We start from the raw sequence: 15,804 nt of genomic DNA, 5'->3' as shown, positions 1-15,804 counted from the left end.
ACACCACTTGAGTTTACATTGAAATTGACAATGATTTTACCCCCAAAAGGTGTAAAAGACCCCCTTTAGACCATCTAAATGCAACAAAAGGGGAGGTGCACAACTAGACCCCACTAGAAGCTATGTACCAAATTTAAACTTTATGGGAAAGTTTAAATTTGGTTTGTTTCAGTTTTTGAGTTATGCGTGATACATACGCACATACACACATACGCACATACGGACGTCACGAGAAAACTCGGTGTAATTAACTCCGGGATCGTCAAAATGGATATTTCGAATATCTATATTCTCTTAGGCATATATCCACGTGTGGTCGGGTTGAAAAAAAAACTCAATATTCATTCGAGGGTGAGCAAAATGGAAATTAAAGCCGATTTTTAAGTGAAATTTTTTTCGCGAATACAATACTTCTTTTTTTGTAAAAGGAAGTAAAAAGGAGGGGGGATTTTGAAAAATGTGTGATATCATTTATGGACGGTCCCTAAATGTATTACAACGCTTTTACGCTTTCTTTTAGTCGTAGGTTCCTCAGTTTTATTTTGAAAACTGAAGAAAATAACGAAAAATTCTTGTGAACTTAAAAAAATAAAACTTGAAAAAAAAAAAAAAAAACCTGCACTCATATCATGCAACAATCGATCGAATATCCTTTACCAAGTCTGAGAAATGACAATTTTTATTGTCGTTGCATTGTCACGATTTTCGCTATCATGATAGAACCTCGTAACTCTTTCCCGCCAATATCTTGTCGGTCGCTTTTTGCAAATAAAGGAAAAGCAAAATGGGAGGTGAGACAGCGGTATAGAAAGTGTCTAAATATCTCAGGAAAGCACCACCACATGCGATGCGACAATTTCCCGATCGAATTGCCGATGAGGTATGAATTCTTTCCTTTATAAATAAAATATCTCTGATTGCTGTGTTACAGGAGACGGGAAAACGTTCTTCTTTTATTCGGTAAAAGGTTTCGATCTGGAAACACTTGAAGCAGTAAAAAGTGGCTTTCAGTCGGAAAACTTATTTTCTGGAATGTATATTGGGTTTTTTTGCGATTGCGAATTACGTAACGAAAACTCGACGTCATTTTTTTTTTTAGTTCTTTCTAGAAAGAACTAGAGTAAGAATTCAAGTTCATTCTAGACGGAACTTAAATTTTTATTCTTTTTTCGTTTAAAATATGCATTTGTAGTTGTAAGTTAATAATCAAAATTATATTCAAGATAATTAGTTCACTTTTATGTGTGTGCAGTCAACCTGGAACTCCTGAACATTACATATTCAACTGTCCTCTAACCAGCTCTTTCCATTGCACTTACAATTCCAACCTTTCGTTTTCCAAAAATATTACACATATTCTATCTCACCCAGTTTCACGAAAGAGTATCTATAAAATAAGGACCCTACTCATATCACAAGCAGAAGACTTTAAATATCCGTTCTAAACACTTTCAAAGAACATTTATAGCTGTTTATTTTGTACTAGTGGTACCCGCATGGCTTTGCCGTATTAGAAAATTAAAAGATCTTTTGGTTCGCCTGTATATTTACAAAAAAATTATGGTGAATTTCTCACCAATTGGCTTGCCCATGCCTATGTTACGGTTATACGTTATGATAACTTAGTAGTTTACTCGTCCATCTTATGATAATTTTACTCGAGAAAATGTTCTTAAAATTGGAATAAAAAAAGGACAAAATCGAATTTTCGAAAAATCGCTTCGATGTGCACACCCCTATGCTACAAGCTAACTTTGTGCCAAATTTTATCAAAATCGGCCGAATGGTCAAGGCGCTGTGCGCGTCACAGAGATCCAGACATCCAGAGAGACTTTCAGCTTTATCATTAGTAAAGATTTACCAGGCACCTCAGTCTCATTTAACTTCTTTTTCACTTGTATACTTTGTAAATTTTAATGTTTTTTGCAGTTGCATGTCTTTCAGTAAGTATCAAAATTGTTCTAGCGAGTGACCTATTCTGCCCCCCCCCCCAATCACCACATCCGGTTTAACCTTTATTAGGATTGGTACGGTAATGATTGAAGGGGTTTAAATAAATTACAGTAGACCCTCGTTTTAAGCAAGGGTTATGTTCCACGGAAATGCCGCGTAAATTGAGACCTAATTCTAGTGCTAAAATAGGGGTTTGGTTCCGGAGATAACAAAATACTTCATTCTAGTGATGACTAATTGTATAATAAGTTTAATGTGTACTTACATCGTCATATATGCACAACATGTATAAAGAAAACAGAAATTAATTTCGTGTTCTGTTTATAAAGAGGAGCTGGCTATGATGGTCTTTTGGCAGTCATTAAGAATTTTTCTCTGTAATTCTTTGCAGAGCATAAACGCATCCAAGATCATTTGCGTCATTTCCATGATAAAACCTTCCTCCACTAACAAATCAGAAAGATCTTTTCTATTGTCTAGGAATGGCTCAAAATTTTCAACGTGAACGGTTTTGGTTGTGTGTCACCGATGTCAGTATTCTCCTTGGTTTTGGCCTCCTTTGTCACTCCTTAAAGCTCTTCTTCCAGTGAGTTCTGAACTGTGTGAGTTTAATAACTTTACTTCTGGAAAGAGCTCTGGAACCAATCGCATAAAATGTCTCCCGTGTCCCAAGCTCGATTATTAGCACGCCAAAATGCAGTTGATAACGCGTAATCTGCAATCTTAAGGAGTTTGGATTCTGAAAGAGGGAAAAATTTTATCTGTTTTGCATTGCCGCATCCGCGTAAAACCGAAGCTCATCGACGTAAAACAAAATATAGGTGCCAAATCTTAAACCGCGTATAATCGAAACCGCGTAAAATAAACCCGAGTAAAACGAGGGTCTACTGCAAATTAATAATCCCAATTATAGTGCAACCTCGTTTATCCGGACTAACTGGGACCATAGGCAATCCGGATTAACGAAAATCTAAACCTGTGGGAAGTATGGGAAATAAGCGAAACACATTCCTAAATTAGCATAGGCAGACTTATCTTTTATTAGATCAAAAAATAATGCTTTATTAAAATTACAGAGATGTTGGACTGACGCTCCAAAGCCCGCCATCCACTATAATTTATTGTACTACGCTACTACCTATGCAGGAGCTCTACACTTAATCCAAATACACTGGTGCAAGAAATGAAGAGAATTTTCAGATTCGGTTAGTTATCTCCAAAACTACTGGACCAATTTTAATGAAATTTGGTGTGTACAGACATTGAAACAATACAAAACAAATACCTAACCTCCAATATCCGCGAAACTGACCATTATGACGGTGGTGGTTTGACGGTCTGGACAGGCATCATGTTGAATGGCCGCCCACCCCTCCATGTCTTGAGTGCGGATCTGAGACAGTTGCGAAGTATAGGAATGTGATCTTGGAGCCCTATGTTCACCTCTTGAGGTGCACTGTTATTCCCCGTTATGGATTGGCCAAGCTGATCTCTAGACTCCAATCCTATAGAGCATGTCTGGGACGCTCTCGGGAGGGCAATAGCAACTCGCAACACCTCTCCGGGGACCATCCATAACCTGAGAGCAGCGTTGTTGAACGAGTGGAAACAATTGCCTCAGGATCCCATAAACTGCTTCATTTCAAGTATAGAGTCACACTGCAAGGCTTATATGTCTGTTAGAAGGGACCAAACCCCCATATTAACTTTTTTTTTTTTTTTTTTCAATTTTGCAACCGCTGTTTCATGCCTTCCGACTCTAAGGAGTGTTATTTATGATCATAAGTGTGTATTTTAAATTTTGGATAGTTATTTGTTTTGTATTGTTTCAATGTTTGCACGCACCAAATTTCATTAAAATCGGTCCAGTAGTTTTCAAGATAATTGACCAAATCTGAAAATTCTCTTAATTTTTTGCACCAATGTAAAGAGCGAATATTTGATGTCTTTGTAGTTCCACCCCTGCTATCACAGTTTAAAATTATAAAGTGGATACTTTTTTTTTAATTCTAAAAATTTGATCTAGGAAGACGAGATTCTACAGTAATATAAAATGATAAGCATTATGAAAGATTTTCTGTGAAGGGATCGGCAGATAACACTAGCCAACATCGAAAATGCATCCGGCTCAAAAATAGCTATTTCCGAAGTATTTTGCCTTGCTAAACACGAAAACCATCATAAAAAATGAGATTAGCTCTAGTTTTCAAGATACATGGCCAACTAGGATAGTGAATTCTCACTAATGCTCTTTTTTCCTGGCAGATAGAAACACTCCCATGGGACTGACTGTCCTCTAAACTTCGACCCTAGGTTGCGATAGAAAATCTCACTACATAAAAACCGAAATAGACTACAAGAAATTTAATTCTGTGAAGAGATGCCCAAAATCAGCCAGAATATGGAGTTCTAGATAGATCCACTCATTTCTGCTTCCACCCATGCTCATTCTGCTGGGAATAATAAAGAACTTCGTGAAAGCTGTGAACAAAGTCAATTTTCCAACACCTTAGAGGGAAATTTCCAAGATATATAGAAGCTAAGGTTAAGGAAAGAAGTTTTAACGGCCCTTCAAATACGCGCAATTATGAAAACCAGTGTTTTAGAAAAAAAAAAAGTGAGGAAGCATTTAAGGGTATATTACAAGCATTTCTAAGTAGCAGAGAAGACGAGAATTAAAATACAGCTGGTCAAACAATCTCTGCGGAAGTTCTGTGACCACTGATGAATGATGTGTCTCTGAAACTCTAAATTTTGTTCACTTCTTCCTAAATATTTTGTTAAAAATCTAAAGCTATGAGCAGTGAACATAAGGAAAGGTATATTCAGAAAATTACCGCCCATTAGCCAGGGCTAAAGCAGAAATACGTGAAATACACCGCCAGCTCAGTCATTTCCAGCCGAGGACTGCAGTTTCGTGCTTATTAGCACTCATCAGCTAATAAGCACGAAACTGCAGTCCTCGGCTGATAACTGAGCTGGCGGTTCCTATGCCGGGCTGATGAGTGCTAATAAGCACGAAACTGCAGTCCTCGGCTGGAAATGACTGAGCTGGCGGTGTATTTCACGTATAAGGAAAGGTTTTACCAAGATATCTTTACAATGGAACGTAGATATCAGGGTCATTGTGCTGAGTTAATGCTTACCAAATGCTGCTCTGCAAGAGATGGTCCTTCTTTGACACACAAAAAACAATCGAAAACAAAGCGTTTACAGCAATAAGCCAAAAGCATTCACTGCTTTCCATAAAATAAGCATTGTTTGATAAAACAGAATCTGTTCAATAACATTTATTGCACAGGTTTTTTTTTTTTTTACCCGACTGCGCGTGCGCGACGCAAAGGAGGGTAATGTGTTTATCAGTCTATGTATGTATGTCCGTTTCTATGTGGCGTTCTACAGGCTAAACGCCTTGACCAATTTTGGTAATTCTTACATCAATCGATTTGTCTAAACCTTGGGAGTGTCACTAAACACATGACAGTAATCAAAATTCTCCATATCAGTTGCCATTTTGTTAGTTCGGGATCGGGTCGCACGCAGTCGCTGTGTCGCTCACTACCTGCGTGCGACACAACGTGAGGCAAATGCAGGTAGCTTTCACTGCCTGAATTTTTTGTTTACTAGCGTCTACTAATTGGGGCCTCAGTGGCGGAGTGGTCAAAGCGATTGCTTCTCACACTTGAGGCGGTGGGTTGGACTTCCAACCTCGCTCCGGATGTACTTTCCCCTCATTTGTTTTTGTCGTGATTCAGGGGACTCAGTTTCGCTGCGTGTACTTTCGCGACAGGCTTTTTCAGTTTTGCGAGAAAGATTTGTCTGACGATGTTTGCTAGCTCGCGTCATCATGAGTTATACAGGCTGTTTATATAGCTGTGCTGTGGTTGACTTAGTTCTCGCATTTTTGCTAAAGGTCAAGCACATGTAGCTTTCAGCCGAGTTAAGTCCCTAGAGGGACTAATTATCTGTAATTTAAACCACCGCAAGTTACTTAATAAACCTCACTATAAAAACTCTCTCAATGAAATGACAAGATTGCGAGTCTTATAATCATAATGACTAAGTCAATGAAAATTCACTAAAAAGTGTAAAATAAAAATAATTATTAAATAAAAACGAAAAACCCGACTGCGTAAAAACCAGAAAAACTAAAAAGAAAAATGTATAAGCCCAGTAGTTTAGAATGCTATTAAGTACTTCTGAATAACTGCACCATTCAAATAGTTTTATATTCGTACACAGACAAGACATATCATAAATTCAAAAACAGAATAAAAGGTTCAACAGTCGGGACCCATTCAAATTTTACGGGGTTCTTTGATTCAAAAAGGAATGGGCCCCGACTGTTGATCCTTCTGTTCTGTTTTTGAATTTATGATACGTCTTATCTGTGTACGAATATAAACTATTTCAATGATGCAGTTATTCAGTAGTACTTAATAGCATTCTAAACTACTGGGCTTATACATTTTCCTTTTTAGTTTTTCTGGTTTTTACGCAGTCGGGTTTTTTGTTTTTATTTAATAATTATTTTTATTTCCTTTTTAAGATTACCTTTAAAGTAATGTGTGGTTGCTGTGCATGCAGCGGGCTTTTATGTATCTTGAAAACCAGAGCTAATTTTGAAAATCAACTACCGAATTCGTTTTTCTCGACCCAAAATTAGTAGGAATTGAGTGTTTAAAACCAGGCTGCAGATAAAAAGTTCTTTTTTGTTGACTAGTGTAATCAAACGTCATTTTAATCAAGCATTTAAGTAATGCATGGTACCATTACCTACAGCCCGGTTATGACATTTAGAGACGGCAGTTTCGTTTTTGTTATGAACTCATCAGTCTGAAATGGACAATAACCGAGCTGAAGGTAGATTTCATCTCATTCAAGCTGAGAGGATATTGGTTTCGCTAAAGAAGGTTCAGTGTATGGAAGTTCTCTGTATGGAAGTATCATTAGCAAACCAAGACCTCAATTTTTCTCAAAACCGACACAAAAGGCATTTTTTATGGTCTTGGTGGAAAATTTATTGCTGAACAAAGTTAAACTTTTAATCCTTCACCAAAACACACGTATTTTGGTGTTTCGAGGAACCCCTTTTAAATGCAAATTGATGAGACTGTTTCCATGAGCTCACATCTTTTTGCATTGAAAAAAAATTGTAATCTCAAAACACATGTCTGTATTTTTTATTGTTATTTTGCACTTCCAACAAATGTTTTTTAAAAATTTCTTGCTGATGTTAGATTTTGTTTGTAGTATCGGGCGTAATTTAGATTTTTCATCTTGAATATATATGTATATATTATTTAAAATTTAAACAAGCAGTTATAAGTAAAGCTCGAAAAAAAAAATCTTACATCGTGATGCATCGCAACATCGTGATGTGATGTTGGCGATGCATCACGATGCAGAAATTCCTGCATCCCCCAGCCCTAAAATATATGAATGTAATCTCACTTCTAATGGTTCCCCTAATTGATATTACTGAGATAATTTGTAAAAAAATTATTTTTTCGTGCAAAAAGTAGGCGTGTCCATAACAAACTACTACCTAGAGATTGGCGCCATTGCCTCGAAAGGCTGGACTTCTTTATCTTTATCTTTACTAATAATAACGCTCAAAGTCTCTCTGTCTAGATGTTTGAAAGTCTGTAGGATGTCTGTGACGCGCATAGCGCCTAGACCGTTCGGCCGATTTTCATAAAATTTGGCACAAAGTTAGTTTGTAGCATTGGGGTGTGCACCTCGAAGCGATTTTTCGAAAATTCGATTTTGTTTTTCTTCTATTTCAATTTTAAGAACGTTTTCCGGAGCAAAATTATCACAACGTGGGCAAGTAAATTACGAAATTATCATGACGTGGAATGAGTAGCGAATGAACATAGCCAATTGGCGAGAAATTCGTCATCCATTATTTGTAAATATGCAGGCGAACCGAATAACCTTTTAATTTTCAACTGCGGGCAAGGCCATGCGGGTACCACTAGTTAACACATAAGACAGCACAAGAAAGATTTACAGCACATAGAGAGGAAAAAAACACCCAGGGAACCGGCGGGAATCGAACCCGCAACCTCTGGCATGTGAAGCGAAGCTTCTACCATAAAGCCACGGGGGCCCCAATGTTAAAAGTTTTTTGATCTATATGAAAGTTATATTCTTATACAACAACATTGTCAAAGTCAGACAGTATTTTAACATACAAGGGAGGGATGGGAGGAGAAGGAAATGGCATCAGAATTTAAGCATGAGAAATTTCTAATTTTATCACTTTTGGCTGAAAATTTCAGCTAAAACTTCCCGAAGCGTTGAAAAAGTCATTTTTTCAATTTTTCCGTAGCGAAATTAAAAAAAAAAAAAAAAAAAAACTTTTATTTTTTCTTTTCGAAATTTTCGGGTTTTTTCCGACTGTTTTCATTTCTAGTCAAGAGTACTACTTTAAGTCACTGAAACTTTTTTAAAATGTCCGATTTTGAAGGCGTGGCCTGTATGACGTCACAAATATTTACTTTGGCGCATTTATCTACCGCGTTTCCACGTTATCATAATCAAAAAGCGAATTAAATATTGTGCTTTACGCTTGCTATCAAGCATATCGTTGCCAACACATGTGAGTAAAGAAGTGAATTAAATATTGTGCTCTGCGAATGGCATCAGTGAATGGCATTTCATCATTTGTGATGTCATCGGCAGAAGCGAAACAATAAAAGCGCATCGATAAAAGTAATTTTTTTTTAAATATTAAATTTAGTCAAGTTATTTAAAAAATGTTCAGATCCTATGTTTTTAAGCATGCTCTTTCAGAAAAAAAATACTTTTAAATTTCGGAAACGATCCCATGGTTGATGTCACAATTATTGACGTTGCATTTTGGTGCGCATAAATAGATACACGACATCTCTTAAAATGAAATATATACACCAAAAATGCAGTTATGCAATAATGCGTTCAAATGAATGTTTTCTTTTTCTTTTCTTTCCGCTTCATTTTCTACCATTTTATTACTTTTTTTTCCTTTCACTTTACTCATATCATTTGCAAAAGTACTGCACAAATAAATCATCAATATTATTTCATTATAATCCGCTCACAGACTATATTTCTATAAAAGCTAAAAATGCACTCAAAATTGCGAAAATCTGCATTTGAATAATAAAGTTCGAAAATGCATTAATCATATGCTACAATTATTCAGTTTAATGCGCCGTTTTTCGTAACATTTTTCACAAAAGAATCTTCGTAACTATTTGCCGTTGCTTCTGTTATTTTTGGAAAAGTTGAAGTGGAGAATAATGAAGCGATATGTGTAATTCATTGGTTTCGTATGAATAAATACGAATCTTAATACTAGATTAATCTTTTTTAAAGAACCGTCCTTTTCAATAAATTATGACCTCCATAACAGCATTCCTAAAGCAGTTTGTTACAAAATCAAAATCTGGCAATATATTTTTGAGAAGCCTTTTTTGTGTGTTGAATAAGGTCTCCGAGAAATGAATTTTTAAGAATGATATGCAAGTTTCAAATTCGTTTAATAAATCCTCTGCTGAAATAGAAAACCAATTATTATTAGTTGATGGAAAAGAATGGGTATTATAAAAAATGAAACGAGATTATTAAAATGCCTTTGTTATACAATTTGTTATTCTTTGGACAAAATGTAATATTTTTTAATTTAATCAATACTTTTTGTATAATAGCATTTATTGATTTCGCAACGTCCCTGGTAATGGCTTAACAAACGATGGTTGTGGAAGTGCAAAAGATACAGTTTTTCTAAACGCAAGGCGGAAAAATGCATTACTATGGTGAAAATTTTAATTAACATTTAAAACAAAAAATTAATTAATCGTTCTTGTTTTTAAAAGAAGAACTCCCAAAACGAGAAATTTTTGAAGTTGCCATTTAGTTTTCTTTGCAAGGTTAATTAATAATACAGAAACAGGTATAAAACAAAATAATAGGTGCACATGTGAAACTTTGAAGATTATTCATTAATAAGAGGTTGAGCCACCCTTTGCACAAATGACGATTTGTATTCGGCGTGGGACTGACAAATAAAGGTCTGGAATATAGTTCAATGGAATTCGCACCCATTCCTCGTGCAAGACAGTCTCGAGTTTAGATAGAGTGCGCTGAGGAGGAAACCGAGCAGGCTTAGTTCTCTAAAAATCCCCACAAAAGCTGAGTGATATTCAGACCAGGAGACTGGGGACACCACGATAGGTGTTCTACTTCATTGTCATGCTGATGTAACCATAGCTGTTTGAACGCAGTGTGTTAAGAAGCACAAAAAGAAGAAAAAAGTTAAAAGTGTATTTATCCACAAGTCTAATGTGGAAAGTATAAACAAAATTGAAGTTAAAAATGAAAAAATTGATTCTGACTCGGTTGCTTCTGTTAGCTCTTCTGGCTATCCAACCGACCCTGAAAAGGAAACATTTGCTTCTTCGAAAGCTGCTGACCAATGTGAAAGAAAAACTGAAAACTCATTTAAAGTTGTCAAAAATTCCAGATCTAGGAACATTAAAGTTCCCCCGATCTGGGTTGATGGTACTCACGACTTTGATAGTGGGTTAAAATTATATTCTGAAGTAGCCGGAATGACTATCACCGGCAAAATTAAAAATGATAAGATAATGTGCTCTATACCTACTTTTGAGGCGCAAAAAAAATTAAAAACATACCTTGATGAAAATTTCATAGGAAACCATACGCTTAGACTACCCGAAGAAAAACAACTTAAGATTGTTATCCGCGGTCTACCTATTCAAACTGACTTGATATGGATTGCTGATAAATTAGCCATACTAGGATTTTTCCCCCAGCACATTACGCAATTGCGTAAAATTGGACAGGACAAATGTAAACTGCCCCTCTTTCTCATTTACTTGAAAGATCAAGCTGAAAATGAAAAAATTGGGTCACTTGAGAAAATTAGGGGATTTTAATATCACCCTTGAATCTCTCAGAAGAAAGGACATTATGCAGTGTTGGAACTGCCAAGAATTCTTCCACTCCTCTTTTAGCTGTGCTCGACCTCCTGTTTGCCTTGTGTGTGCAGGACAGCACAAAACTAAAGACTGCAGAAAACCCTCAAACCTACCACCCTCATGTTTCCATTGCAAGGGTGAACATCTTGCAAATTTTAGAAGTTGTCCAAAACGACAAAATCTCATCGTCTCCTTGAATCGGAGAAATAAATCTGAAACTTGCACCTACCTGCGCCCCTCGCCCAAAATCTCAAATGCTGCTAATGAAAATCAACAGGTCCCCCCTGTTTCTCCCAAGTCAAATAACACTGTTATCGATAAGTTAACAATTACCCTCCAAAATCTTCTGCTTGAACTGCGTGGATAGTGGATCCAAATGTGTGTCTCTGCTAGCTACCAGTTTATTTTCTCTCTTCGTTTGATACTACCGAATTTGGTTTTCCCGCCATTACTGTCTGTTGAGTAGGCATGGCTTACAGCGGCGGATTTACGACCGTCCAATGAGCATGCCGCTCGACTATTCCCATCACTGAAGGTGGAAATTGCTTGTTTCAGCTGAAGTTCCATTTCAAATCTTTGTGAATTTTCATATGAATAATTACTGTCACTCTTTCCCTCCCTTGCCGCTCAATAATTTTTATTATTGATTGAAGTTTTCTTTAGAGACGTGGGCCTAACCTGCGATCTTCAAGATAAGTGTGGTAGGCAATTCTCCTAATTTATTAGGTCTAGCTTACTATATTGCTTAACTCTTAAGTTTTTAACTGAGACTGATCAAAAGGGCCATTAAGCTCTACCATCAATGACGCCCGCCTGCGGCGGGAGCGCCATCCGAATGAAGTTTGAACGCAACACCGGACGTTCTCCCGGAAAGAATCTGCAGATTGAAGATGGGCGAGAAAGCTTCCTTAGTGTTCTCCTGTGATTCTCCCTCTCAGGACAACAAGAGGCCACAATTTACGGGAAGATATTGCTCCCCGCACCATCACAAACTCCCTCAATGCTTCACTCTTCACGGTAGGAACCAAACAGTTAATATTATATGCATAGGCGGATTTAGGACTGAGTTCCTGGGGGGCCAGGATTTTTTTTCTTTTTTAGCAACATTTTTATTGCACCCGACTCTCATGTTTTTGTCTGCTTCCTGTCATGCATAAGTCCATGCTTTACTTTTTTGTGTGTCGTTTTCATTAATGCGTGTTTTCATGCTGTCCTTTTAGAATTGACCGTAAGAGAGGGAGCTAGTATTAAGAGAGTGACGCAGGGCTCCAATTTTAGGGGGCCGGGGGTTTCTCCCCCGGAGGAAATTTTGTACAATGGATATAAAATTCTGCATTTTGAAGCCTTATAAAGGTTGATTGCATAGACATTGAAATTGATAACTAGATTATACAGTTATACAGTATTGTTCAAACTTTGTAAGAAACAGCCATTTTAAGTTTGAAAGAAAAAATAAACTATAGATTTCTCAATACAACAACCTTTTTTAAATTATAAGTAGTGCAGACAACGAAAAGGAATAGAGGTAGTGTATTTTTTTTTCCTGGCTAAACAGATTAACAATATGCAGTAGAAGTAATTGGAGCCCACTTAGCTTAGGATTTTCAAAGAGTTATCTAATTATTTTCAAGGACTCTAGAATAAATAAAATTATTTAACGCACTTCATTTGTACTTTCCAGTCTCTGATATTTTAGTACTTGATTGTAAATTTTTACAGTCCTGTTCAAACTTTATGAGAAATAGCTATTTTAAATTTAAAAGAAACCATAGATTTCTCATGACAACAACTTTTCTTCAGTTTCAAGTGGGGCAGAAAACGAAAAGAAATAGAAGTAGTGTGTATTTTTTTCCATGCTAAACAGATAGACAATATGCAGAAGAAGTAAGATAAAAAACAATCAATACAAAAGAATTTCTAAAATACTGCATTCGGGATTGAATAAAGAGCAAGATATGAAAAATGTGAGTCACAAAAATTTATTTCAAATAATATGTTACAAACGTGAGAACCATGATTTTTACATTTTTAATACAGGATGTGGCAAGGAGCTGAATTTAACATATTTTGGCATTCCTCCCCCTCTACCACTTGTTAGAAATTTTAAACTTTAAGGTTTGTAGCCACACATTTCCAAATATTCAAGGTTTTCAAGCACTTAAAAATAAAATTAGTTTCTTCAAGCAATTTCCATTTTTTAAAGAACAAATCATGTTTTTTTTTTTTTTTTTTTGGGAGTTAGGGACCAACTTCAAAGCAGGGGCACTAAGCAATAGTTTGTTTGCCTTATAGGCAAATTCAGCCCTATTTGTAATTCACTCTTACCTGCAAATTTTTGCTTGATTTGTTTGTAATTTTTACAAAAATTCGTCAGTTTTTACTTTTAAAGGATTTTTACGATTTTACCAAGCTTTGTTAGGTTTTTGTAGACTTTTGTAAAATTTCAGTAAATTTTTCCGAAACTTTTGATGACTCAATTATTTAGTTTTCAATAATGACAAGGTCTGACTCACTTAGACTTAGATAATTATGACTTACCTTACTTTTTAAACAGTATTTATAAAGTAAGTAAAATTGTACTCTCCCTCTAAGTAAAAAAATTCATTTAATCAGAACACTCAGATAACTGAAATTTATTCAGTTTGCGGTAGTATTTATTTTCTCTCTCTCTCTCTCTCTTTAAAAAAAAAGAAAAGAAAAAGAGAGAGAGAAGGAAAAAAAACTATGTCTTTTGTTTTTTAGAATTTTTCAAATTGCCAATTAATCTACTAAGAACATAAATATTTATTGTGCATAAATATACTTGAAATGTGGACACAAATCATAACGAGTAGATCGGTCTGTTAGCGCTAATGGGGGGGGGGGAGTTTTTTCCCTTTTGCTTTAGGTTCTAATTTGTTAAAATAATCGTCAATGATTATAAGTGTTGCAGCTTAATGTATGGCTTGTTTAGTTTATATTTTCATTCATATACTTGCCCAAATGGTTTTCAGTCCAAAATAGTGAATTTACACACACTTTCAGCATCCCAGTGACAGTTGTACTATTCGTATTAAATGTTCGTTCCCCCCCCCCCCCCCTTTTTCTTTTCTCCCATCAGAAAAGGACATTCGCTTTTCTCTTCATTTTCATTGCACTATTCAAAAAAGAAAAAGTTATGATTTTTTTGTTTTAAGATTTTGGAAGATGTGTAGTTACTGCATAAAGTCGTCCTTAACCTGGGGGAGCACTGCCCCCTATGCCCCCCCCTATAAATCTACCCATGCCCTTCTAAACTATTCAAAAAAGAAAAAATAATATTTTTTTTTTTTAAATTTTTGGAAGATGTGTTGTTACTACATAATGTCCTCCCAAAACTGGGGGGGGGGGGCATTGCCCCCCTCTGACCCCCCATAAATCCGCCCATGATTATATGCTTCTGTCGATGGTCGCCTGACGAACACATGTCTGGAATAAAGTAAACTAAAGTAAAGAAATAATGACTCGTCAGACCATATGACTTGTTCCCATTTCAGTTGTGTCTAGTTTTTTGAGCAATCACATTGCTTATTGTTCTCATTTGACGGTTTTGATGTTCCTATGATTTCCCCCCCCCCGCCTCCCTCTGCAGAACTTCCGCCCACCGTCCTCCCGATGCTGCTTCTCTAGCGAAAACCGTCTCCAGGTTGCGTCTATATCCTACACACACATGCATACATACACACACACATACTCATGCCTGCATATATACAGAAACAAACACACACGCACACATACACACACATACTCATGCCTTCATACATACAGACATAAACAATCATACATACACACACCTACACACACACACATACTCACGCCTGCATACATACAAACACAAACACACACGGATGCATACACACACCTAAACACACATACACACCCACTCATTCATGCACACAGACACAAACACACACGCATACATACACATACCTATACACATACCCACACATACCCACACACTCCTGCCTGGACACAAACACACACGCCTACATGCACACACACACTCGTGATTGCGAAAAACATAATTTGAATTCAAGGAGTCAAAATTCAAATTAAATACTCTCTTTTTTTAAGCTATCCACGAGTTGCCTATTACTCTCGCTTAACGATAGTTGATGTTCCTTTCATTTTTGGACCCACACTTCTACCAGCAGGTGCTGCTCCTCTGGTCCCGGGTCTCCAAAAGTAGCACTGTCCACCGGAACACGCTCCAACTGGGCGGTGGCGTTCAGGTCCTACACAAACAAACGTCTGCACATACACATGCCACCGCCCAGGAGGAGAGACATGCTCGAGGCCTCTGGTCCAGAGGACATGGAGTTGTGTTAAGTCGAGAGGGTTGTGCATAAATAAAGTCTATTCCGGGGAACAGGAGTCATTTGGAGAATCTATAAACCCAACGAGTAGTGTCTTATCGCAACTCGTGATTGCGAAAGACGTAATTTGAATTCTAGATGTCTAAATTCAAAATAAATTTTCTATTTATTATTTTTTTTATAAATTTTGTATTGGCCTTTTTTTTTTTCTTCGAGTGTAAGCGGTATTATTGATTGTTCTAAGTTTAATAAAATTTAACTTAGCGCTTTGAATAAACTCTATTTTTTACGGAAGGGAGAACAGGTTTTACATTTTCTAGCAATCGTAACGCGTATTTTAGCCAAATTCTTTCCACCAGATGATTAAACTTTTCGCGAGGCAATCTTCAGTGGTTGGTAGGTGTGAGCAATAGGGGGCGGGGGAGACCCCCAATTAATAACAAGTAAGTCGAGCTCAGGTTTGGCGGTAACGACATCCAGTTTATTATGTAACAGCAAAACAGATTTTGTTTAATGCGATTACAAAA

General features: G+C 36.6%; 1 protein-coding gene across 3 annotated transcripts in view; it reads left to right on the top strand.

The window, feature by feature from the left end:
• The first annotated feature begins 774 nt into the window (after window positions 1–774).
• LOC129226423 (sodium/potassium-transporting ATPase subunit alpha-4-like) overlaps window positions 775–15,804 on the top strand; it is a 94,869-nt gene continuing 79,839 nt past the window's right edge. For all 3 annotated transcript variants that reach the window (XM_054861024.1, XM_054861023.1, XM_054861026.1), the window contains exon 1: window positions 775–880. In XM_054861024.1, the coding sequence (XP_054716999.1) occupies window positions 848–880 (33 nt within the window). In that variant the 5' untranslated portion in view covers window positions 775–847. The remainder of the gene's footprint in view (window positions 881–15,804) is intronic.

The sequence above is a fragment of the Uloborus diversus genome, chromosome 7 (genome assembly GCF_026930045.1).
Source record: "Uloborus diversus isolate 005 chromosome 7, Udiv.v.3.1, whole genome shotgun sequence".
Classification (NCBI taxonomy): domain Eukaryota; kingdom Metazoa; phylum Arthropoda; class Arachnida; order Araneae; family Uloboridae; genus Uloborus; species Uloborus diversus.
The sequence above is the reverse complement of the archived record's forward strand: the minus strand, read 5'-3'. Positions and strand labels throughout refer to the sequence as shown.